Genomic DNA, 26820 nt, shown 5'->3' on the forward strand with positions numbered 1-26820 from the left:
TAAATAATTATAATGTAGGGATCTCTAGTTATAAGTGCACAGTAATTCATGGCGGTCTCTGTATTTGGAGAAATAACAAAACACAGGTTTTTAATTGTGACTTGACCTCCAACTACGTTACTTTTAATGAGCATAAGCCGCACAGTGCATGAATTGTTTTTGTGTGTGTGTCTTGTACAGTGCAGAGCACAATATCAATGTACAACTAATAGAGCAGGCTCACAAATACTGATAAACCTCCCTGAGTTCGGTTTTTTTTTGTCTAAGGGGGGAGGGTGTAATGGGGAGACACTCTCCTCCTGTGCTCTATCCCAGCTTTAGTAATGACTTGTCAAGTGACCTTGGGTAAATCCATTAAGCCTCTGCTTACCCACCTACAAAATAGGAATAATTAGACTTGCTTACTTCACCAGAATGCTTGCAGCTTAATGTTTGTAAAATATCTTGCAGTCATTTGGTGAAGGTCCTGTATAAGCTCATGGCAGTACTGAGGAGAAAGGGTGGCCTTGTGGTAAAAACACTGGACTGGGACTTGGAAAATCTGGGTTCTAATCCCAGTTTAGCCACAGACTCCCTGTATTCAAATCTCTTGAATTTTCTGTGCCACACATTCTCCATTGTAATTCCCGTTCTGTGTTGAGGCTACATCTGCTAATGTTTGAGAGGTAATTGAATGCCAGGATGATGAGTGCCATAGAGAAGCCCATCAATAAATAAACATTTAGTCATTATTATGTACCACAGCATTCAATCAATTTTAATGCATTTACAGCAGTATATGTAACTTTCTTATTCATATGGATTGCAATTTGGTCTTCATGTTGTGTTTTTTTAAACTAGTCAAAAGAGCACATTATGTGCTGATAAAATTGCAGTTTTGGTTTTGATTTCAGTTACTTCCAGAAAGGTTCCTCTTCACTGAGAGGTGGGTTTCTCGCTAACGTAGAAGAAGTTTATCTCCTTGGCTGAGATAAGAGTGGAATTATTAGCATCTCCCCCACTCCTTCCCCTTTTGACTCTGGAGGTGATTTTTTCCCTCCAATATTAGTCTAATTAGTTTGCTTACATTTTAATTGGGTACTCCAGATCCTTGATGGAATAGTGGTTCTCAAACTTTTGTACTGGTGACCTCTTTCACATAGCAAGCCTCTGAGTGGGACCCCCCTTATAAATTAAAAACACTTTTTGAAAATTTATTTAACACCATTATAAATGCTGGAGGCAAAGCAGAGCTTGGGGTGGAAGCTTATAGCTCATGACCCCCCATGTAATAACCTCGTGACCCCTTGTGGGGTCCCAACCCCCATTTTGTGAACCATTGGAATACTGGATGCCTTGTTTTAAAAACCCAGTTTAATATTGTTTTATATAAATAATTCCCCTACCCTCTGCCCAAGTATATTTTTAGGGCAAAATTATATTTTGTTCTCCTATTTAATTACATGATTTTGGGGGAACCAGCAGACATTAGGTAACTGCCAGCTGTGAATGATACCTGGACTAATAGGTATCTGTATCCAGCAGACAGAAGGTGCTGGTGGTGAAAGCAGATTGCTCATAATGAATTAGATGTCAGATCAAATGATCAAAAAGGAATAGTTAACAAAACACAGGGCTGACTCATACCACAGCAGGAGACAGCTGAGGATAAAAATGATACACCCATGGGTGCGCATATTATCGCAGTATGTGTTGTCAGGAAACGACAAATCTTACCCTGGAAAAGTGTATTAAAAATAAACACTGCATTAGTTGCAAGACCTTCAGGTATTTTTCCAATTACTGTATCAGTGGGCTTCTGTTTCCATTTAATTATGGCTCCCAGCAACTATGCCCAGACCCTTGTGTCTGTCATCATTCCATTTATTTGTGGCGCCTGGATGCTAGTCTTTGTAAATGGCGTGGTCGCAATAGGCCCAGATGCATGAGTTAGGCTGAGTGGCTGTGCTACCTATTACTTGACCCAGCTTTTCAGGGAGCAGCTGTAAAAGGATATTGAACACTCATCAAGGAAGAGAGAAGAGGCAATTTTTAAGCTATAAAGAGAGGAGAGAGAGAGGAGACTTCATTTCAAACCACAATGCGTCCTTTAGCTAGATCAGCATGCAGGATCAGTAGTTATGTGTGTTGCCCATCTGTAATAGAGAACAATGCTACAAAACAATAAAAATGATGGGAGAGAAGGCGATGACTGTGATTATGTCTGTAAGCTAGGAGTACAACACAGTGCAGCCGAAGAGCCTTAACGGCCGCTCACCCACACACTCTGTCTCTCACTGCAGTGTCGGGACCAACCTGATCAGGTTGGGTTCATCCTTAGTGAACTTAGACAGTTTTTATTCCACAATCACAGATGATGCAAGGACCAGCTAATGTGCGGCTGGCTTGTATTTGATTTCAAACATCAATCCTTTTTGGGACGCAACGTAAGCATGGCCATTGCTCCCCTTGGCAATTTTCCAGTGCATCCCTTGGTATTGCAGAGTTTGGGCAACCCCAGTTGTGTAAAACCATAGATAGGGTTGTACATCCCTTCTGTGTTTCATCAGTGGCCACACACAGTGTTGTGGTAAGTAGCAGGGTGCAAACAGTTATAATAAACTGTATTTAACTGTCTCCTTTGATTACTGCACTCGCCTGTTGGAGGAGTTGTGGAAAAGACCCTGGCATCAGACGGTTCGGAGTTCTACTAGCACTGGAGGGAAGAATGCTTGAATGCATAAATGCTTGAAATTGAACTCAAAGGACCTCAGTAATCAAGAAGGAATCTTGGCCCTGCTTGGCTATTGTTTTGCTTGGGCGGAGGCATTTATTTTTTGTTTCTTTAAAAAAAAATGATTGTGAAAAGGACATTGTCAGGTTCAGTAAGACTAAAATTTGGTCTCTTGTGGACTGCAATTTCTTGTATTCCCTCTGGTTTTTCACTTGGACTGTTATCACTCTCTGACCAAACAAAATTATGGTACAAAATAGATACTATTTAAGACACGTAGGTGGAAAAGGGACTAAGATTATAAGTGAGTGATATTCTGAGATTTAGGGACTCAGTGCTTGGCAACACAAGAGGGGAGGAAAAGACTGATGCATTCTAGGGCACAATCTATCAGGGAATTAATTGTAAGTCAGGGAAGGTAATGGTCATTGTTTACAAGGTTCTTTCAAAGCCCATTTGGAGCACTGTGTGCTGGTCTGAGCACTGATTATTCTTTGGAATGCAGTAGCATCGGGTGGCCCCTACTGAAATTGGGGCCCCACTGTGCTAGGCACTATACAAGCAGGGTGGGGAACACAGTCCTTGCACCAATGAGCTTACAGTCTAAATAAACAAAGGGTGGGAGGAGAAACAGTCACCCAGGGAAGTGAAATGACTTCCCCAAAGTCATACAGCAAACGGACGATGGAGCCAGGGATAGAACCTATTATTTCAGTCCAGTGGTCTGTCCACTAGACCATGCCTCGTACCCTGACATTCAAACGGACGATGGAGCCAGGGATAGAACCTATTATTTCAGTCCAGTGGTCTGTCCACTAGACCATGCCTCGTACCCTGACATTCATTCTGCCTTTGGAGAAGGTGCAGATGGGGGAAACAAGGATTATTTAAGGTCTGGAAAGGCGGGTCTCTTATTCAGTGTTGTGAAAAGTTGACCTCATCATAAAGTTTAATTAGTTTAAGGGAATTGTTGTGACTTTATCATGAGTCTTGCAATATTTGGTGTTTTTCTTATAGCCCCAGCTCCTGGAATCATGAAAATATGTGAGAATTTCAGATTTCATTTATAAATAAATAGTTGGTTTCTAGCCTTTATGGTTGTGGAGAAAAGTTTGAAAATGTGGGCTGAGTGCACACTAAAACCTCAGTAACCAAAAGGCAAACAAAAATAACCCTAAATTTTTTATTGCTATTATTTTAAATAGTGCTTTGTTGGGGGCCTGACTCATGCTCGGGATTGGCAATACTGCCAAGGCTCAGGAAAAGACCATTCTGGATTCCAGGGAGATTGTACTACATGTGATCGTGACATTGGAAGAGATTGTGAGACACTGTGAAATCCAGCAGCAACCTTTGGAAAAATGTTCCCTTCTTTGCGCAAGCAACCTCCACCATAAGCACAGTGCTCCATGTCTGGAAGAGACAGTGAATGGATGGAGGGCAGTTGGCTTACGCTTATCATGGCAGATAGTGATGGGAAGAGGAGGAATACTGTGCAAAGTGTTTGGAACACTGAATTCACCATTGACTAAGGACATTCAACTGGTAATAATCAAATTGGTGTGAAGTTACTGTGGGAGTTGTGCTTGATTCCATGGGGGGTCCCAGGGCACACAGGTTACAGTGGCATCGAGGAATGTTTTCTGTCCTTTTGGCTGGCCACCGGGATATTTTCCCTGTAGCTTCTGGATGAATTGGCCAAAAATCCTTCATCCTTCTCCTCCCCCCATCCCCACCCCCCCACACCGCCTGAGACAGCATTTGTAAACAGGAAGGAATCAGTGTCTGATTGGTGATAGGATATTTCAGAGCTGTCTAAGCCACTAGTGACTGATGGTTGCTACCATCTTGTTGTTCAGTGGACTCTGAAGGATGCGTTTGATCTCAGTGCAGTTCCCAATGGACAGGTGCTCATATCACACACACTACTCCACATTGGAGTCCAATTAGCATCCTTCCTGCTAGCCTAATCAAAACAACAAAAAATCAGGAATAGAATTCATCATGCAGTATAAGTTCCTACTTTGCCTTACTAGGGTTAGGATTGAGTGTGTTGGCAAGTCAGTCTGGGGAAGTTTGCCCCAGTGCTCCCTGTGCTGTTCTTGTTCTGTGGGTAAATAGATGCCTTCATTCTCCAGGGCTGTCGCTCTGGCACCTTCCACCAGCATTAAATTCACACAGAATTTTAAAAAATCCCAGCAGTTGCTGTGATGCACTCTTCAATAAAAGTGAAGCAAAGGATCAAAACTTCCGGTCACCGAACTGGAGACAAACCTTATGGAGTTACAGAAACCGCTTGGTTATTGTTCTCAGAGAATAGACTGTGTCTTCATTATTTTGGACACTTGGTTTTATCAAGTATAATACTGTCAATCTTTGCATTGTACGTTACACGGAGCAAGCTCCTATTCCATCTCCCTGTTTCAAAAATCCATTTAATATATAGTCCTCAGATAGAGGACGTATCAGATATTAAACTGATAAGAACAGATTTAATAATTTTATTTGAGATAATGTTGAAATAAGGAACGGTACAGAGTTCAAGCATAGGAGTTTCTGGTCGTCAGGGGATAAGGTACAGATTATCGAGGGGTGCAAAATGCGATTTAGGAGCTGGTGGAGCAAGGATCACATAATAATCTGCAAATTCCCCGACTGGGGGAAAAGTTTAACCGGTCAGAGTACAGACATCGAGATATGGGGTAAGTTATCCACACAACAGCTACGTTCGGTATGCTGGGTATAGTGAGTGAATACGGGGGTGGGGATGGGTCTACCCTCATATGGTGGGGTTTAATGTTCAGCGGGTTTACGGTTCCAGTTCATACGGTCCGATGGGGAAGGCCTCTCAGTCTCTTTCCCACAGTGTGTGCACAGTGTCGTACCGGCTCACTCCTCCTGGTACTGTCGGTGGCCGGTGATGTGCTCGATATAGATGTCCCTGGACCATCGGATGGTGTCCGAGACCATGAGGCGCCGCATGAGTCGTGCGTAGCGTCTACCGATCCCGCAGGTCCGCAGCACACGCTCGTTGCAGGGGTCCCAAGCGCCCAGGGCTCCGACAATCAGGGCGTCCAGCTGCACCTCGTAGCCCTTCGCTCTCAGGGTGTCGGCCAGAGGGGCGTATTTTTCCAGTTTCCGAGCTCGAGCTTCTCGGAAGGCCGGGGTCCTGTTCTCGAAAGGGACCGTAATGTCGACGAGGATGATCTTTTTCTGGGTTTCGTTGGTGACGACCACGTCGGGTCGTAGCGGGCTGTCGGTACCGGAGATGGCGCAGTTCATGGCGACCTCCCCCAGGCTAGGTGAGATGGCTTTCACCAGGCGGTTCTGGATGGCGTTGTGGCGCAGCTGCCAGGCTCTGGAGTGGGGCTTGCAGCTGCACAGGACGTGGGGCAGGGTCTCGTTGGAGTAGCCGCACTTCCTGCAACGCTTGTCTCGGTTCCCGTGGCGGACGGCTCCGTTGAGCGGGACGCAGTTGAGCCGGGCGCGGTGGATGAACCGCCAGTCGGCGAAGCGGGTGAAGCCGCCCCCGGCGAGGAAGTGGTTGCTGGCGTCCCACTTGCTGGTCAGTTCGAAGGCTTTTCCCTGGTCCGGCTTGCGCTTCAGGGCTTCTACGTACAGCGAGTGGGTGGCTGCCTTCAGGGTCCTTTCCAGCAGGCCCCTGGCGCTCGGGGTGACGATGGTGTTGCCCTCGGACCCGATCTGTGGCACCAGGACACCCAGCTCCTGGCGCTCCTCACACCACTCCCAGCGGCAGCCGATGCGTTTCCCCAGGCGGCGCGTGGCATTGCGGGCGCGGGACCACAGCGAAGCGATGTCGCCCCCATCTCGGCGAAGAAAAGCAAGCCTGTGTAAATGTCACAGTCATGCATGAAGAAACTTCATTGTAAAACAAAACCATGTCAGCCTGTTATAAATGTCTAATTTATTTAGATGTGATTGAGGGTTACATCTGTAAACCATAATCAATGGTAAACAAGTTAAAACTTTATAATCTATTTTAAAAAGCTAGAACAATGTCTTGGACTCCTATTATTAATATGCAGCTTACACTTTTCTTACTGTTCTCTGCCGCACAATAGCTTTGCTAGAAGTAGCAAATTATACTTAAAAAAACAAACAAAAACAAACAAAAAAAACAACAACCCTCAAATGAAGCCAAACATTAAGAAATCTGTTCCTTCATTGGCAGTTTCACTGTAAACTGTTCTATGGATCTACAGCTTTTAGAGTCAAAATGTGGTACATTTTTACCCTGAAAGCAAAGCATGATGAATAGGATTGATTTGTTTAGGATCATCCTATCATCAATCTCTCTCATGATTCACTTTGAAATATAAATGGCAAACACAATAATATCATGTATACATCTACGGAGTGTAGATTGCCAAGTCATCTGCATGCACAACGTACTGCTGGAAGCTTCCATTAAGCAAATTAGTTATGTAAATTGAATGACCTAAAATAGATCTTCGTGGAAGTCTTTTTGATAGATAACAAGCCATGTTAAAGTCGATGCTGCAGACCGAGATCTTCATGATCCTAGAAGACTGGAATTGGTATAACAAGCGAGTTCTGCACACTGTCCATTTAAATTCACTCTGAAGGAATGAAGAACAAGCAAGTTCTGCTGGTAAAGTTCTTCTGGGCATTGGGAGATACGGGTTCTATTTCAGGCCTGCCACAGACTTCCTGTGTGATCATGAGCAAGTCACTTCACCCTGCTGTGCCTCAATTCCCCATCTGTAAAATGGGGCTAATTAATGTGTCTACCTGATACAAATGTTGTGATGCTTAATACCTTATCTGAGGTGCTTTGAGATCCTGGGTTTGGATGTGCTCTGAAAGCACAACACATTTTACACTGATAACCAGCTAAATCATTTTGGTCTGAATAAGAAGGAGGTTATAGACCAGCCTCTAAAGAAGGGGCCTCTAGTTCAAAAAATTTTACTGAGGAGGTTAGGATTTTTCCAAATCTCCCCATGCGGTGCTATTACGTGTTGTATTGTCGAGATGCAAATGAGAGGGTGTTATACAGCCTCATTTTACAGGGTTCCTATTCCTTTATGCCACTGGCACCCCTAGTTACACACCAAAGCTATGTCATGTAATGACAACGGAGTTGCATGGTTATTTCTACCTCCAGATCTAGGCTGCTATGCAGCGATCACAAGAACTGAAAATGGCTGAGATCTGACTGTCTCATATCTAACCCCATCTCTGAGAGTCAAGCATTTTGAGTGTTAAGGAAAGAAGAGGGATAAGGAAAGAAGAAAAGATTCAGTGTGATTAGGATTGTGATTATGTTGAATACTTGTTATATTCGATGGTGCAGAACTAGATAATGAGGCCGGAAAGTACCTATGCTGAACGGCACTTGTTGGGGGTGAAATTACCAGTTAGTAGGCAGGATTTGTTCTCTATTGGTGCCCTTTTGGAGTAAGTATGCTGTAGTAGGCCTGCTTTTCCTTGCCTTACAGACGCTGGACACTCAGTATTGTTTGCCTGCAAAACTTCCCCACTGCTTGGGATTTGGGCTGCATTTATTAGGCCTTAAAAAGGAGCAGAAAAACCCCAGGAGGATTCCTGTGTCTAGTATCCTTAGGCTGGGGGGGGTCTTTCACAATCATTAAGGGCAGCAAGCAAAATAATGGTAATTTGGACATGAGCTACTTCTGCAGGCTCTGTGGCCTTCCAGCCTCCATCCTAGGGAAGATCAGCAGCTGATATACATTTCTGGCTAACAATCCAAGCTACCTAATCTCTGCTGGTCCTCAATACATCCTTGCTACCTGCTCTGGGTAGGGTGTATTCTGTGGAGAGAGGTGCTTCGTGGACTGTGAGGGGAGGGCGTTCATTCTGTTCCACTGATCCAGGAGAGCAATCCCTGTGACTATCCAGGTAGGATTTTAAACAAACTCTCTGAACTTCTGGGAGCAGAGGCTAGAGACCCATCCTGAAATTCATCAGCAGAATAAATCGCTTTCGAAGACATGAGAGCCTTTGGCCTTATTTGCCTTCAAAGAGTGAGGAGAAGTGCCTGTTTTTTGAGCAACTGCAGTGAAGACACATCACTATCTTCTTCTCCTGCTTGTACGTCATTACCCACCTCCCCAGCTCTGGACTGCAGAATCAGGTTGTGAACAAGACTGGCCTGCTGGTTAGTACAGCAGTGACAGACATAGAATCTGTACCATTAAGTATAGGGCACCCTAATCAAGTCTCCCCCCATGATTCATAATGCTCTGATTATTTGATTTCACAGAGTCAACCAAAAAGGCAGCCCTCACCTTCAGAACATGTCTACAACTAGAAAATAATTTGGGCAGGTGCATTGTGCTTTAATTAAAAAGAAAAGGAGTACTTGTGGCACCTTAGAGACTAACCAATTTATTTGAGCATGAGCTTTCGTGAGCTACAACTCACTTCATTGGATGCATACTGTGGAAACTGCAGAAGACATTATATGCACAGAGACCATAAAACAATACCTCCTCCCACCCCACTCTCCTGCTGGTAATAGCTTATCTAAAGTGATCATCAAGTTGGGCCATTTCCAGCACAAATCCAGGTTTTCTCACCCTCCGCCCCCCCCCCCCAAACTCACTCTCCTGCTGGTAATAGCCCATCCAAAGTGACCACTCTCTTTAAAATGTGTATGATAATCAAGGTGGGCCATTTCCAGCACAAATCCAGGTTTTCTCACCCCCCCACCCCCCTCCAAAAACCACACACACAAACTCACTCTCCTGCTGGTAATAGCTTATCCAAAGTGACCACTCTCCTCACAATGTGTATGAAAATCAAGGTGGGCCATTTCCAGCACAAATCCAGGTTTTCTCACCCCCCCACCCCCCTCCAAAAACCACACACACAAACTCACTCTCCTGCTGGTAATAGCTTATCCAAAGTGACCACTCTCCTCACAATGTGTATGAAAATCAAGGTGGGCCATTTCCAGCACAAATACAGGTTTTCTCACCCCCCCCCACCCCACCCCCTTTTTTTTTTTTTGGAATACAGACTAACACGGCTGTTACTCTGAAACCTGTGCTTTAATTGTCCGTATTTGTAGCTTTCCCATATGTTCTTAGTCTTGGACTCTTACAATAATAGGGTTGTTATATCTGTCTGCTGCCTATATACATTGCTGCAATGAGAATCTATCCATTTAGTAGCTAACTTTCAAGATTTTTGGATTACTCTGATATTCAGTAAAAGCGGAAAGATTCCTGTGGCACCTTATAGACTAAGACGTATTGGAGCATAAACTTTCGTAGGTGAATACTCACTTGGTGCATTCGACGAAGTGGGTATTCACCCATGAAAGCTTATGTTCCAATACGTCTGTTAGTCTATAAGGTGCCACAGGACTCTGCTGCTTTTACAGATCCAGACTAACACGGCTACCCCTCTGATACTCTGATATTCAGGAAGTTCTGAGCTCTAATCCTGGCTCTGACATTGACTCTCTCTTTGGTCTTGGACAAATCACTTAACTTCTCTGTGTCTCAGTTTCCCCATGTGATGATAATGACCTCATAGTTGGGTTGTGGATTAGTTAATGTTTAAACAGTTTTGAAAATAAAAAACTGTACGTAAAAGCTATATTATCATTCCGTTTTATAGGACATGATACAGCCTTTAATTTAAATACACTAACTCTTAATCCTGTTAAATGAGACAAACATGGAAAATTCACTTCTCAATGTTTCTATGGCCACCATTTTAAAAAATGTCAGAGTTTGCATCTTCATGCAGTTGGACAAAGACAATATCTATGTACTTCATAACACTTTAGTTAAACTTACTAAAACTGTGCCCTCAAGCTGTGAACAGATGTACAGAATATTAAAAGAAAATCATATAAACTGGACCAAAAACCTACAAATGGCACCCCAACAGTTTCCATACCCTTTTACAATCACTCACCCCCCTGCAGCCGGGGAAGAATCCAGGGAAACTGATAATCCTGGAAATTTTCAGGTAACACTGCAAACTCTGGGCTCTAGTAAGTCAAGGAGGGGGAAATTAAAGGGTAATGTGTCATCTTTAACTTTGAATTTTGTGATTTAACAGCCTGCGTTCATCTGTACTGACAAACTGTGACATGGCTGCTCTTTGACACATGGTGGGAGGCAGCTGTTCCCATAGAACCAGTGGTTGTAGTAACTTGTCCAAAGATAGCTTCTGCAGGACTGCAAAGTTCTGGCCTGCAGAACTTGTAGGATCATAAGTTACTTTGTAAGCCGAGAGCCTCTCAACTCGGCCAGAGATGCCAGGTTCTGGGTTAAGAGAAATTAGCATCTTCTTTCACCAAGGAGATTGCTCATATCCGAGAGAGCCTCATAGGCCACCACTGAGATCGGGACTGGAAAACTGTGCACCATCCTCCCAAGAACTCTGCCTCTTCATAAATTCAAGTAGAAATCATGACTGAGTGCCACCAATGCTTCCATCACTTTTGACTCTGACCTCTTCCCTTACTGGATGGTAGAAGAAAGTAGAGAGAACCTGGAGCCTTTCCTAATGGAGACCTTCAACATCTTCTGTCATGTGGGGAATCTGCCACCCAACCTCACACCTGCAATAATCCATCCTGTACTAGAGAAATGGTCACTCAGTACTAGAGATGTCAGGAACCGTTAACGGTTGTCTCACCCTCCCTTTTGTAAGCAAGCTGGAAGGGGAGAATGTTACCTATCAGATGGCAATAACCTGGATCCCTCTTACCCCAGCTTCAGGCCAGGGTGTGGTATGCTTACAATTTGGAGAAATGGATGTATTGTGAGGTTCAGTGACTTGCTCAAGGTTCCACAGAAAGTCAGTGGCAGAGCTGGGAATAGAACCCCGATTTCAGTGCTTCCTTTTCCAGTCTGCATGAGTCAGAGTGACCATGCCAACTAAAGTGGAGAGGCAGTGCAAAGGAAAAAGGCACAGAAAAGAAAAAGCGTACCTGCCAAAAGGTTTGCTTCTGATTGATTCCCCCACTGATACAAAAAAGATGTAATGCACCTGTCCTGCTTATCCTCCATTATTATTCAAGAAGCCACAGTAAACATTCAGTTCCAGGTAGTCTAAGGCTCTTCACGCTATTGGTTTCTAATGCCAATAATTACCATAATTCTGCTGAATTGCAGCATGCGAGAAAAACATAAGAGCTTGATCCAACTAGCCCTGACTTGGTTAACTCCAGTGAGACCACTTGCCTAAATAAGTGTTTGCAAGAATGGACCCCAGGCAGTTAATTAGTAGGGAGGCGTACTTTTTCATATGGGGAGGGGACAGAAAATCTGAAAGCCCGTCTTTGAGTGGAACTCTTTGTTTACAGACCTTTATTTTGTGTTGTGAAGGGCTCATGATAAACAGGGTTAGGTTAGCCCAATATTTAAATGACATTCATTGAAATTACTCATTCCATAATGGTTATTGTGAGGTCATGTGCTGTGTCCCATGTTTGTGCTGCCGTGCCAAGCGATTTATTTTCATAGAAGCCTTTAAGTAACTGGCATTCTTGCTAATCATGGTGCATCTGCTTCTCTGGGTTCCCTGTTTCGAGTAATTTAATGCTATTATTTTAGCTGGAAGGGCTCTGTGTCACCATCTGTCCTGGAAAGCTATTGATGGGGCTGTATGGAACATGGAGTGTCATCAGCAGAAGAGAGAGAGTTCTAAAGGGATGACTGGATTTCCTGTTGTAATACAATATAAGAGGGCTTACTGTGATTATGGCTTAGATGAACTTGTATCTGAAGGTTGTTAGCTGCTATTTGAATTTGCTGGGGACATTTCCCCAGATGTGTATGGAGAGATGTAATGTTGTTAGCAGTTAGTTCTAGGTAGTAATCACAAAAGTAAACCATTAAAAGGTTGAAGTTGGTAAGGATACAAGTCCTGTGAAATTAGTATTTAAAGAGCCCCCAACCTCAAATGCCTGCACATCTGCAGACCCCAGCAACCTAACGTTCATCAGCAAAGGCTTGCCAGATGCTGCTCAAGCCAAACATTTTCCTAATCAGTGATTATTTTTTAATTGTTGTTTACAGACTTGTTCCGCGTAATAAACATCTCTTCAGAATATGGAAAGGAGTCACAACAGATATGAAAAGGCTACACAGTTGAAAAGCAAGTTGCTCTTTCATTATCAAAGCCAGGGATGCCGTATAACTTGTAAACTTGTAAATTGAGCACAGGTATATGGTATCTTCTTAGCTGTGTCAGAGCAGAGCTGATACCTTTACTTTAGTCATGAGATGAATTCACTTATTGTTCAAGTGACTGGTTTATAATCAAGTTAGGGAATTGCACTGTTCTCAGTCTAACCGGATCTGTCCTTGCCAAACCATTGTGGTTTCATAGGTTTTCCCTATAGTCTAATGGAAAGCATAGGAGCTTTTGACAGCATACTGCTAAAGGACTTCAGTTACGGTTTTGTTTTATTTTGTTTTTGTGATGGTTCTGTCCTTATAATGTGCCTGACTGGATGGTGCACAGTAACTTATGTTTTGAATTTTTAGTACCCATTGGACCAACCCAGAATCCTGGCTCCAAACTCCTCTGAAAGTTCAGTTCCAGATCTCAGTTCTGTGGTTCAGGCCCAGCTTTAATTTGATTGAGCAAAATGAAGCTTCTCTACATTTTTAATATAAATTTAATAGAAAAATGTACGTACTGCATATCAACGCAGCTTGTGCAAATAACCTACATGCAGGAAGAACAGATATGCACTACCCAAACTCTCATCCAGCTGCAAAGCCCACACAGAGAAGCTAGGTGGAAGGGCTGGTGTGTCTGAAAGCTCCTCCACCCAGTATGCTGGGTGTGAATTAGGCAGTCACTTTAGAGCTGTTAGTCCAGACTCTGGGCTATAGTAGCTGGCTGTGGTGCTCTACAAGCCCCGCTACCCAGGTGTTTTGGCTGTTGGCTCTGTGCAGCTCATGGATTCACTGGCCAAAGCTCTTGTTTACCACCAACCCTTCTCCATGGTGCCATAAAGGGGATCACAACAAGGAATACTCTGTGGCATGCATGTGTCACGGGGCATAGCATGTCTGTATCCCTCCATGGCCCGCCATCTTCCATACAATATTTCCATTGCACACCTATGCCAGAGGTAGCAAGGTTGACCTGTAAAATAGTAAATCCTGATCTGTGCACAGTTACACAGTTTCCAGCTAGATTTACAGTGGTCACCCATAAGCTGTTTTAATGACTCCACATAAAACACACAGTCACAGCTGACCAGAGTCTTTTCCTCTGGGATAATGTTTGTAAGGAGAAAACATAACAAGTTCATGGAAACAGAAAAAGAATTGGAAATTATATAGTATTATAACAATGCTTAGCTTTTCAGAACAAGTTGATCTCAAAATGTTTTACAAAGGAGGTCAGTATCATTAACCCCATTTTAAAGACAGATAAACTGAGGCACAGAGAGGGGCAGTGACTTAGATGGGGTCACCCAGTAGATCAGTGAAAAGTGCCCCTGCTTGAGCTCAAGCCAGCCTGATGACCCCTGGATGTGGAGCCCAGCCTTCCTAAAGGCATTCTACCCCATTTTCCAGGCAACAACTTGCCCCGAGTACCTATGCAGCAAAAGAGAGAAACCCCTTTCACCCGTGACCAGGCTATGCCATGGCCTTATGCCACCTGTCCCATCACCCTTAAAAACCAGTCAGTTGCCTTGAAGAACTAAATGATTTTACCTCATTGTTGACAGTCTTATAGACGTAGGCTCCAACTCCAAGGGTGCTCTGGGGCTGGAGCACTCATAGGGAAAAAATGGTGTGTGCTCTCCCTCTCACCCCCTCAGCACCTCCTGCCTGCCAGCGGGCCCCACCAATCAGCGCCTCCCCATGCCTCCAGCCCACCTTGATCAGCTGTTTCATGGCATGCAGGAAGCTTGGGGAGGGGAGAGGAGTGAGGATGCAACGCGTTGGGGGGAGGGGGTGGAACTGGGCGGGAAGAGGTGGGATGGGGATGGAGCGGGGGCAGGAAGAGGCAGGGTGGGGTGGAGTGGGGGAGGAAAGGGCTGGGGTGGGGCCTTGGGGGAAGGAGTGGAGTTGAAGCGAGGTCTGGGGCAGAGCCAGGGGTCGAGCACCCTCCAGCACTTTGGAAAGTCAGCACGTGTGCTTACAGGTATTACCTATTGCAAGTACAGGGGAGCATAAGCAATCACAGTACAGATGCTCGTGCAACTATTTATTTGTCAATGACAAAACCAGATAGTATTACAGGGTCACCATTGTATCAACCATACAACACAAACCAGACAATTTTTTCTAACACCAAGTCAATTGTGACAAAGTAACTTAATTGCAAAGAAAAAGTAGAGGATTTTGGTCTTGGCTGTGTATTGTGATGATCGCGGTACCATTGGAGTCCGAAGCAGACGGGGATTGTTGTTCATCTATTGTCTATTCTTGACAAACAGCCTGTCACTAATTAGCTGTTTCTGAATGTCAGAAGATGATTCTGATTTTCAGTGACGTGTGTATAAACCATCTTGGAGCTAACCTCACACCTGGTGTCACTGTAGAGTGAGTGACCCCAGGCATGGATCTGGCCCCACTATTTGTAAGCAACTTGTTGCTTGGTGGAGTAAGACTAGTGAAACTGGTCGCTGGGCAATCTCAAATGTAAGAGATTTCTTCCTGGCAGAGAATCAACAGTTTCTGAATCACAACATTTATAGATACTCAGCAGAAACATTTTCAGCTAAAGGCATGCAAATTACTTCTCGGGAATTGTTAATTTTGTCTGATAAGGGGGGAGAGGCCTGTTTTACAAGGTGCTGGTGAAGCATAGCAGATAGCAGGTTTTTAAGTGAAAGCTAAGGCTCTGTACACACTACAGCTTACATGGGTATAACTTATGTCACTCAGGGGTGTGAATAAGCCACCCCCGTGGGTGACATAAGTTACAGCAACGTAAGCATCGGTGTGGACAGTGCTATGCCGGCGGAAGAGCTTCTCCTGATGACATGGAAACCACTGCTTGTGGGGGCTGGAATAATTACATCGATGGGAGAGCTCTCTCCCATTGGCTTAGAGCAGGGGCGGGCAAACTTTTTGGCCTGAGGGCCACATCGGGTTTCTGAAACTGTGTGGAGGGCTGGTTAGGGGAGGCTGTGCCTCCCCAAACAGCCAGGCATGGCCCAGTCCCCGCCCCCTATCTGACCCCCCTGTTTCAAGTTGCAGTGGGGGAGGTTTAGATTGGATATTAGGAAAAACTTTTTCACTAAGAGGGTGGTGAAACACTGGAATGCGTTACCTAGGGAGGTGGTAGAATCTCCTTCCTTAGAGGTTTTTAAGGTCAGGCTTGACAAAGCCCTGGCTGGGATGATTTAACTGGGAATTGGTCCTGCTTTGAGCAGGGGGTTGGACTAGATGACCTTCTGGGGTCCCTTCCAACCCTGATATTCTATGATTCTATGATTCTCGCCCCCTGATGCCCCCCCCCGGGACTCCTGCCCCATCCAACCCCCCCTGTTCCCTGTTGGCCCCCTGGGATCCTGGCCCCATCAACCCCTCCCTGGCCCCTGACTGTCTCTGGACCCCCTGCCCCTGACTGCTCCCCGCCACCCCATCCAACCCCCCCCGGGACCCCTGCCCCCATTCAACCCCCCTGTTCCCCACCCTCTGACTGCCCCGACCCCATCCACCCCCCTGAACTCCCCTGCCCGCTATCCAACCCCCCCTGCTCCCTGACCCTTTACCGTGCTGCATGGAGCACTGGTGGCTGGCGGTAGTACAGCCTCGCCACCCAGAGCACTAGGACAGGCAGCCACGCTGCCTGGCCAGAGCCAGCCACGCTGGCCAGAGCCAGCCACGCTGCCCAGAGCCAGCCACGCTGCCCAGAGCATTGCGCAGTGAGCTGAGGCTGCAGGGGAGGGGCCGAGGGCGAGCCTTCCGGGCCAGGAGCTGGGCAGGAGGGTCCCGTGGGCTTTATGTGGCCCGCGGGCCGTAGTTTGCCCACCTCTGGCTTAGAGCATCTGCATAGTAATGCTACAGTGGCACAGCTGTAAGCTCTGTAGTGTAGCCATGGCCTGAGTCTCCAGCCCTAATAGTTTTGGAGACAGCCTTGAAAACTTGGGAGAGACAAGGTGGGTGAGGTAATATCTTTTATGCATAGGGTGATCCTATGTCCCGTTTTGCCTGTGACAGACCCCTTTTTCAGCTCTGTCCTGGCTGTCCCTACACTTTTGCCAAAACTGGGCATTTGTCACAGCTGCAGGGTAGAGTGGAGAGCAGCGGCTGCTGCCCGGGGTCAGCTGAAGGCAGCGCTGCCCCCCCATCAGGCGAGCAGAGAAATTTGCTGCTGGAGGGCAGCACTGCCTTCAGAGCTGACTGCCCCCCGGCCGGTGCAGAGCTCGGGTGGTCAGCCCCAGCCCCAGCTGCAGGCAGTACGGGGCTCAGCAGCTCAGCCCCAGCCCCAGCCGCAGGCAGTACGGGGCTCAGCAGGTCAGCCCCAGCCGCAGGCAGTACGGGGCTCAGCAGGTCAGCCTCAGCCCCAGCCCCAGCCGCAGGCAGTACGGGGCTCAGCAGGTCAGCCTCAGCCCCAGCCCCAGCCGCAGGCAGTACAGGGCTCAGCAGGTCAGCCCCAGCCCCAGCCACAGGCAGTACGGGGAGGGCAGCTCTGGCGAGCCCTGCGCATAGGGGTGAGGTGGGGCAGGGTGGCTTGGGTGAACCCTGGGCCGTCCCATTTTTACTTTCAGAAATATGGTCACCCTATTTATGGGACCAAGTTCTGTTAGTGAGAGAGACAAGCTTTTGAGCCACAGAGAGCTCTTCTTCACCTACATTGAAAACATGAGCACAGTTCAACCGAGACATTGATTCCTGCCTGTATTTGCAGAGAGCCTGAAACAGGAGCTCTGGGAGGTGTGGGCTGCCCCATTCGCCTCAGTGGGCTAGCAACTCAGATGCGCAGTGATGGTATTTTAAATGTCCCCATTGTTAGCTATTTCACTGCTGTTGGGAGGAGGAGGAGGAGGATCACAGATCTGCACAGTGTACTCTGAGTGGAGTCTCATTTCATTGATTGGTGTTTGGGAGAGGAGCACCATTCACACACACACCTGCCCCTTTCTGAGCCATGGAGCCACCATGTCAGACGGGAGGAGCAGAGGTTGGGTACATTTGAGATCCACCAAGGGGGAGTAAATATTTCAGAGCCCAGCAAGCCCCCTGCCAACCAGCCCTTTACCCAGCCTTCCAGGCAGTCAGGGACAAGTCTGTGCTGATGGTGGGTGTGGAGCCAGATGGCTGTCTTCCTGGCTAACGGCGGCTGTAAGCATGAGGACTAGAAACATAACTCTCTTTAAATGCTCTGAGAGCTGGGGCCCTAGGTACATGCTAGTTGTGCCTGCTGTGCCTTAATCCAGCCTGCCCAAGGGTGATTCTGAACCGAGCAAGGGAGGAGCCCAGCAGAGCCTGCGTGATCCTATTTTGAATATCTGTGCAATGGGCTGTGAGTGGCATGTCACTGTGGCTTGTCTAGTGGGTGGAGCTTGGGAGAATACAGACACTTTTTCCCCCAGTTCAAGCCTTGCAGAAGTTCATGCAGTTTATATAGACAGTAAATACAACATGAGAAAGCAAAGCTCTTCTGCCATGATCACAGCTGGGCCTGATTCCATCCTGTCTCAAACTTGCTACATGGTAGGCGGTTGTCACCTATAGACCTTTACTGCGGTACAACTTTCTGATCCATTCGATGGGAGTCTCATCTCAGTAAGAAATGCAGATGTTGGGCCTCCAAGGTTGTAACTTGGGCCAGCAAAGTGGTTGGCCCACTGGATAGCTCTCGTAAAGACTATAAGGAAAATGAGAAACTGTTAGCAGAAAGTCAAAAGTGGAGTTACTGTGCTCAGACTTAACTCAATTATAGCCATGATATAAAGTGTATGGATTTACATGCTTTTGTCAAGAATAAAGCCTAGATTTCTTTCCCTCTCCACCTACCTGTCTTGGTATCAGCTATGGTTATAAAAACGGGCCACATAAGTCATCAGCATCCAAATCCAGTGCAAGTGTTGGTCTGCAAATCTACACACAGTTATTGTTCTGTGTGTGTTATAATAAGCTTGATCCTGGGTGCTGATTTCAGTGAGAACTGAGGGTGCTTGCTGAGGCCATTTCATGTTTCAGCCCAGAGCAGGGAGCTGTTATCTGATTCTCAGTTCTTGGAGACTTTATCATCTCTAGTGGTAGGTCTCAAGGCAGCCAATGCAGGATTTTACATGGTGTGATTTGGCACTAAATATGTCATCCATGTTTCTCCTGCTGCTTCAGATTTCATGTACTACCGCCATGTAATGAAACTCTAGAGCACCATAACTTCAGACCAGATGCTCTACTATTATTCTGTCTGACACATTCGCCATGCCTGCTGGGTTGCTGCCTTTTCTTAGACCTGAGATGTTATGAAATTACAAAATGTTCAGGTCATCAAGATTATTTAATGTTATTGTCATAAATATTTGGGCAGGACTTGGCCACTACTTACATAAGCACTGAAAGACAGTAACTTGTTTTAAGAGGATGTGTGTTTAATGAACAGCCAGGTCAATGCTCTCTCTATAAATTATTTTTACAAATGTGCTTCTCTAAACTGCATATCACAATTTACAAAAAAAAAACCCAAAACATTTTTATATTTTGATTTTTTTTTTGTCTGTTATCTGGGGAGATTTAAAATGCTTCAAGAATTGGTTTGAAAGTAAATAGCTCTTCTTTGCTTGTTGTTGTGTCCTCAGACGCAGATTCTGATCTTCTACATCTTATTAATCACTTTTTGTTAAACCATGTTTCCTTTCATGTTGTTTTTCTGCCAGAAAGAAAGGGTGAGTATTGCAGTATCTTTTACAGTCAGTTTGTACTACTAACTCCAACTGGTTAATTTCCAAAGTGCTATCCTTTCCAATGCACTTTAAAAAACAAAGAAAATGAGACAGGTGTTTTGAAATATCAAACTCCCTGCATTATCCTACCTGCTGCAGCATGTGTGTTCGAAGTTCACGAACATTTTGGGCATCTCTGTCTTTCTTTGCAGGCATTGAACTTAGGTTTTCTTATGGAAGGAATGCTGCCAGGGTTTGGGACAGTTCTCAACATAAGCCAGGATTTGGAAGCTGCCAGAGGGCACTGTGTGCGTTCTGGCAAATTTAATATATTTCTTCTCTAAATATCTTTAATCAGGGTGTAGTCTTCAGGCTGTTCTTAAAGAGTTCTCTTCCTGGATCATTAGAGGAAAATGCCACTAAATGCTACATTTTCTGCCTATATGTTGCATTGTGATGTTGCAGCTAATATTTATTGATTAGTCACTCTGATGTAACATTGCAAAAATACGTGTCAAAGCAGGCAAAACCCTATTGCTGCTACTTCTGGTAATGTAAAAGATTATGTGGTGTGGTCTGATCAATTCAGATCTGAATCCAGACTTCAGGGTGTTTGAATGCAGAGCTTTGATTCAGCCCATTATAGATCGGGGAGTTGCCTGTGACATTTGGGTTTGGATCTTGATTTAACTTCTTCACAGTTCCCAGGCTGTCCTGCACTAGGCTTTTGGCCTGAGCCGCTGTCTAATAGACCATACCTGCCTTCCCGCTTTGGTCAGTGGATAAATAAGATGACCCAGTAGGTCTCTTCCATTTATAATCTTTCTGATTCTGGGGGTAGCATGTGATAATCTTAGACCATTGGGTGGCTCTGCAGTGAGGAAGTTCTGCGCAGGGATGGTGTCCCTAGCCTCTGTTTGCCAGAAGCTGGGAATGAGCGACAAAGGATGGATCACTTGATGATTACCTGTTCTGTTCATTTCCTCTGAGGCAGCTGGCACTGGCCACTGTTGGAAGACAGGCTACTGGGCTAGATGGATTTTTGGTCTGACCCAATAGGGCCATTCTTATGTTCTTATGTGTTGGTGGTTAGTGGCGGGTGTTGAATATCAGTCAGTTCATGTAAGGGAAATGCCATCTCTCGTGTTAACATGCTTTGAGCATGTGGTATGTAAAATGTGTACAAGTAAAAACAGTGGTGTCTTTTCCTTTCAGAAAAAGAGCAGAGAAGAGACATGTGGAGAAGGCAGTGGAGTGGAGATCCTGGAGAATAGGCCATACACGGATGGTCCTGGTGGCATTGGGCAGTATACCCATAAAGTATACCATATTGGTATGCATATACCCAGTTGGTTTCGGTCTATCCTGCCAAAGGCAGCTTTAAGAGTTGAAGAGGAGTCATGGAATGCATATCCTTACACAAGGACAAGGTATTATTCCATGTAGCCCTCCCTAGATTTTGAAAGGAACTGAATGTCACTTTACTTGCCATGACTGAGTCACAATGACATCTCTTGTGTTTCCATGAACCTTTAGAGAAACATTGGCACCAACTCCTGAAATCCTTACTGAGTCCTCAGAGATTTGTGTGAGCAGGCTGTGTGAGAACTTCAGGATTTGGCCCATTGTCTAAAAGTGTAAGCCCAGTTGTGCACCAAAGTATGGAAAATCATTAATGTTTTACACAGAGTCTTGTGTGTCACACTGCATGTTTCACTAATTGTTGCAAATATCTGATAGTTAACTTAGATTATATTTAAATGTATGTGAAGATGGCAAGGTCAGCATGTCAAACACTGCCTAGTAAAAGTGAAATTGGATTTGCATCCCAACCCTGTTCTAAGTTGGAGAGTCGGAGAAGGGGGAGAGAGAGAGAGATTTAAGGATAGAACAAAAATAATAGATACTTTGGAGGTTCTCAGATATTAACATAGTGGGGGCTTTATTGTTGTTGTTATTATTTATTATTAATTTATTATTTTTAAAAAAAGAAATAACCCTACAACTAGTAGATTTTTTATCCCAAAAAGGGAAGCGAGCCAAAGACTCCATGGGGCCCCTAGGGACATTGCCATTCACTGTATTTGGAAGGCATTCAGATATTAGCGTGATGGGCACCAGTCACTTTTAGCCTAATATCGGAGATAGTCTGTGGTCTTGGAGTCTTAGTGTAGCAGAGCATTCCCATATAAGCCATATCCTCAGGCCATGCTCTAGCCTTAAGAACAAAATGTTAACAAAGCAGAATCATTGGCTCCTTTTTTGTACATGCAGATTGCATCTTAAAGCAAAACATGAGCGAGAAATGGCCTGGATTCGCAGCCGGTGTTTAGGTGTCTGTTATGAAAGCACTTCTCTCTACTCCATCAAATCTAATAGGCTTTAATCTAAGCTTCATTACTCTTCTCTTCCAGGTATACGTGTCCTTTTGTGGAGAAATTCTCTATTGATATTGAAACATTTTATAAAGCCGATCCAGGGGATCATGTCAATGTATTCAACCTTTCTCCTGCAGAAAAAAGACAGACAATTCTTGGTGAATATCACTTTTTCCCTCACTTTTTCTTCTATCCTGCCTATTGATTGCTACACAGAAGTTTTTATAGAATTTTTCTTAGGAGAAGAAGCATTGTCTAATGGTTACAAAAAAGAACTGGTAACTAGGAGATCTGTTCATGGCCCTGCTGCAGACCATGAGTGAAGCTAGGCAAATCACTTAATTTTTTCCATCTATCTCAATTTTTCCAACTGTAAATGGGACTAATACTTCCCTGTCTCATTTGGATGCTGTGAGGACTAAGGCTTCTTAAAGGGCTTTGAGATACCAGATAGAAAGAGCTATCAAAGGGGAAAGTATTGCTATTTTAAAATAATTATATAATAATATATTTTCTTTGTATGGGAAAACATTGTTCCTATGTAAACTTTCAAAACACATGAAGGCTCTTCCCCCTTTCTCCCCAGTATCATCGCAGCACTGGCTAACATTTCAGCATTAAATTCCCATTTGCACCTTTTTTGGCAGATCAGTTTAATGAGCCTTACAAACGAAGGACTTTAATGTGAAGAAGGCAAAAGGGGGCATTTTGTGAAAAGGCCGAAAATGGCAAGTGTCATCCTGATTCCTGTCATTTGTATTTCCTACTGGCCAGTCCCTATGGCATAATCAGTAGATCCATTGTGTCGGAGTTAGTACTAATTATTATAGTTACACACCATTAAAGCATCACTTGCTTATGAAACTACTGAGACTCTCATGGATTGATTTGAGTTCTGCCTGGCCTTCTTTTAGGAACTGTGAGATTAGCAAGCACCGTATCCTAGTTCTGGAAAGAAGGACACCTAGTGGTTGCTGTACCTTTTTTCTTAGCCACTCCTGAAATGCTGCCTATCAGTGGGCACCTTAGTATCTAAGGTGCAATTTTACTGTGTTTAACTTCTGTAGGCTTGACATTTTTTTTTTAATTTTCAGCCTGGATTAGTGTGTTCTTGTCACTAAATGTCAAACCTTCCTGATCCGCCTTTGTGTACTAATTTGACTCTATTTAAGAATGATTTGAGTCATGTTCTTTCATACAGAACTTACTGAAAGGCCTGTCAATTCTGAGGGAATAACTGAGAGATAACTGCTTCAGATGGAAGTTTAGATCCTCTAACAATGTTTTCCGATCTCAGGATTATTTACAGACTTTTTAAGACATATTCATTAGTTCAGCTACACTTGCTTGGTCCCCCTTATCACAAAAGTGTTCATTAAATAATCTTTAGACTTCAAAGGCAGAAAATTCAGATTACATATTGTGCATAGCACAACATCAGCAAATGAGAAGTAAACCAGTAACATCACTGTGATGTTCTGCAATGGTACCATATTCAGTGGCTAGTCTCTATTCTATGATGATGTTAGAAAAGGACTGTTGTATTATAAGCTTCTAAATTTAGGCAGAGCTACAGCATTGTGGTGGCATGAGAGGAGCTGAAGGGTGAAATATAAAAAACCCTCTTCTTACAGCTGAAAAGATGTAACAGACCGATCTGCCAAAATACCCTGGATTTACAAAATCTTTGGGCAAAAATATCCATTTGCTAAGACTGTGCATGTGAGTTCTCCTGGCATTGTCAACATCACTGTCTAGCAGAATTGTATAAACAGTTTAAATATAAGTTGTTTAAGGGAAAATACAAAGGAGCTAAATTGCTTTAATGTTTCTGATAGACACCAAAGCGATTTTTAAAAGTGTTGTTTTATAGTTATGCAGAAAGGGAAAACTTTAAAAAAAAACTATTTGTGTTTTCTGCCTTTAGATCCTATTGATATTGTTAAAGATCCTATCCCACCACATGAATACAAATCAGAAGAGGATCCAAAGGTTTATAAATCTGTGAAGACTAAAAGAGGGCCATTGCCAGAGGACTGGATTGAGGGGTACAAGAACAACCCTGGGAAATATCCAATCATGTGTGCATATAAACTGTGCAAAGTGGAGTTCAGATACTGGGGGATGCAGTCCAAAATCGAGAGGTTTATCCATGACGTTGGTGAGTAATTGTAGTCTTGTACTTGCTGTCAAAATTTTAACATTGTTTTTAGCATTTCTGAGTCAGAGAGCAGCAGCATGTTACGTAAACAGTATGTGCCCAGTTTTCATGTGCGGATGCCTTAAGAGGTCACTGGGCTACTCAGATTAATACTTGGTACAGAATCCTGTGCATATAACACAAGAGATGCCCAAAAAGAGATTCTCATGTTTGATTTTGACAGCGCCATGCAGGATGGCTGTGGGACTTACCAGAGTAGTCAGCATCATTCCCATTGTTTGCAGTCAGACTGTGTGGGGACCCTAACCATGTTTGGTCATAGCTGTATCCTGGAAAATGTTGGACAGGGCCTTAATCCTCTGAAAAAGGATTCTTCTGTCACAAATCTAACTAACGCTTTCAAAGGTCTGTTGGCTTTCCTTATAAAGGGCCAAATCCTCAGCTGCCTCCCAAACCCAAGTAAATGAGCCTCGCAGAGGGCCCTGCCACAGGGCTCAGTGGAGGGAGGTGGGGAGTCTCCACCCTGCCCCACATTTTCAGAGCCGCTCTCTCTCTGGCCTCCCTGCTTCCCTTCTGAGTGGGAGGAGGTTGGCCAGTGCCTCTCCATAGTCACAAATCTCTCAGCCCTCCAGGATGCACTACTGAAGGCTCTCCGTCCTCTTGTGATTATAATTAAATATGGATCAGTGGCAATTGTCAGGTACAGTAAAGGTACCACACTGATTAGCATGTGCATTCTTAGATCAGTGCTTCTAAAGGAGGCCAACTAGTGTTTATGTCAGAGGACTAGCTAACTGGATGCTGTACACAGCAGGACAATGGCAGCAGTGTTGGTAATAATTTGCGCTTTGGCTTTGCAAAAAATCTGTAACATAATTGAGACAGTTTTTGTGCCACGCCACAATAGGCAGGATGTACAACTGGTCTGAAAAGAGATGAAATGGTTCCTTAAAACAGTGAAATCTGCCAAGTGTCCTTCCCAAGAATCCAGGCTATCGGGGGGCCCTACTACATAGGGGGCCTAGAAGGTTGCTTGCTCAGAACATGCACATTCAATGATCTAGAAATGTTGTACTGATTAGATGCATTATCATTAAGTACAGAGCGATGGCACTGATGCGTGTTAAATAAGGCCATTGGTCATCGATTGCCGTGCTAACTGAATGGCCAGTGCAGCCCCGTAATTTCTTCTTTCTAGTAGGGATCCTGTGGTTTTACTGATATTTCTAGTCACTGTAGGGTCTCAAATGCCAAGTTTTAGCACTTTGACAATGAATTGTGAACGCATTGGTACTGGTTAACACTGCTTTCTAACCTCTCATCTGCATTAGAAAATTGCAAAGCTAATGCAGAAAAATCAAACAAGCCCCCCTCTACCTGCGACTGAGTCATTCCATTGTATCTCATCTGTAGGTACACTTTCAGATGGGTCATTTTCCCTCCTTGCTTTCAACTGCTCTAGTTTCGGAGACAATTATTGGGACATGCACTATAGGGAGTAGGTGGAATAAGGTAATCCATTTGGAAAATACATCTCTAACTTTTTCTTCCAACAGCCGATCTCAAATTTTAGACCCCTTCATTAGTTTGTCTCTATAGAGGAGGAGGCACTTCTGTTTGTGCTAGATGAAGTGAAGAGAAGACCTTTAAAGGTTTGGAGATTTGGTTCAGTTTGGGTGAACACCCTGTAGTTTGTTTGCTTATCCAAAACTTTGAGTCTGCAAAATCATGCTTTGTGAAAACAGGTTTTCTTGCAGTAGTTTGGAACTTCCCGACTCTGCCCAAACCCATATGCATTAATGCTCCCAACAATAGGGAGGGGGGGAGAACCCCCACAGAAACAGGGTTTTGGAAAACAGTTCAGCATTTAAAAGTTTTTATTTATTTATTTTATTTATTTATTGAAGCTCAGAAGTTTAATTTGCGTTGGGTCTCAGTTTGGGGCAATAATTGGGGAAGAGAATTACATTAGCGCAAGCAAATTCAGTTGGGGAGTCCACCACAGGTTTTATAATGAGCCCAGTCTAGGTTGGGAGAGAGCTGTGGGAGTTTGCTGAGTGCCAAGTGGCTACCCATGCAATGCAGAGGTGGTAAATGACACGTACAGTTAAGTACCTTGTGTTATCAAGTTAAGTTTCAGTGTTCTTTTAAGAGTTCCCAGCTACCTGAAACAAAACTGTACTAAACCTCAGCTCTTGCTTACTTTAAAACTCCATGTAAAACACACTAAATTCTTGGCTCACAGAAGGTAGGGAAGTAGAGGGCAGTGAATGTGTGCATGCTAACCAACAGATGTCTCAGAAAATATGTGTGTGAGTGCTGGGAAAAAGGACAGATAATCCAAGATTTTAGTAATTACACTAAAACACAATCATTAAAATGGAAATGAAGATGCCAGATGTAATGTCCTAATTCAAATGTATATACTGAAAGCCCTTGGATTCCATTAAGTAATGACACCCAGGTTCTGTTCACGCTACATTTTCCTACGTTATCTGCACAGTCGTTCCTTCCTATTGGCAAAGCTTCTTTGAATTGATTCTGCCCGCTCATGCAGAACGACTGTGGTACTGCTTACAATAGTGAGTATTGGTCCCATTGTTTGAAATCATTCTGCATTCGTTATCTCAGGAGCACTGTTACAGTCCATTCACTAGCCTTGAGAGCAGGCATCGAGAGCTCTGCCAGTGCCATTTTGGTTTTACTTTTTCCATAACTTGAG

The 26820-nt window shown here is 44.4% G+C and overlaps 1 protein-coding gene and 1 pseudogene across 8 annotated transcripts in view; one reads left to right on the top strand and one right to left on the bottom strand.

The window, feature by feature from the left end:
* PITPNM2 (phosphatidylinositol transfer protein membrane associated 2) overlaps positions 1–26820 on the top strand; it is a 225591-nt gene that overhangs the window by 130054 nt on the left and 68717 nt on the right. For all 8 annotated transcript variants that reach the window (XM_073313000.2, XM_073313003.2, XM_073313006.2 and 5 more), the window contains 3 exons: positions 20775–20989; positions 21974–22095; positions 23865–24098. In XM_073313000.2, the coding sequence (XP_073169101.1) occupies positions 20775–20989; positions 21974–22095; positions 23865–24098 (571 nt within the window). The remainder of the gene's footprint in view (positions 1–20774; positions 20990–21973; positions 22096–23864; positions 24099–26820) is intronic.
* Positions 5084–5242, bottom strand: LOC140899012 (U2 spliceosomal RNA; annotated as a pseudogene).

This window comes from Lepidochelys kempii, chromosome 15 (assembly GCF_965140285.1).
Source record: "Lepidochelys kempii isolate rLepKem1 chromosome 15, rLepKem1.hap1, whole genome shotgun sequence".
NCBI lineage: Eukaryota > Metazoa > Chordata > Testudines > Cheloniidae > Lepidochelys > Lepidochelys kempii.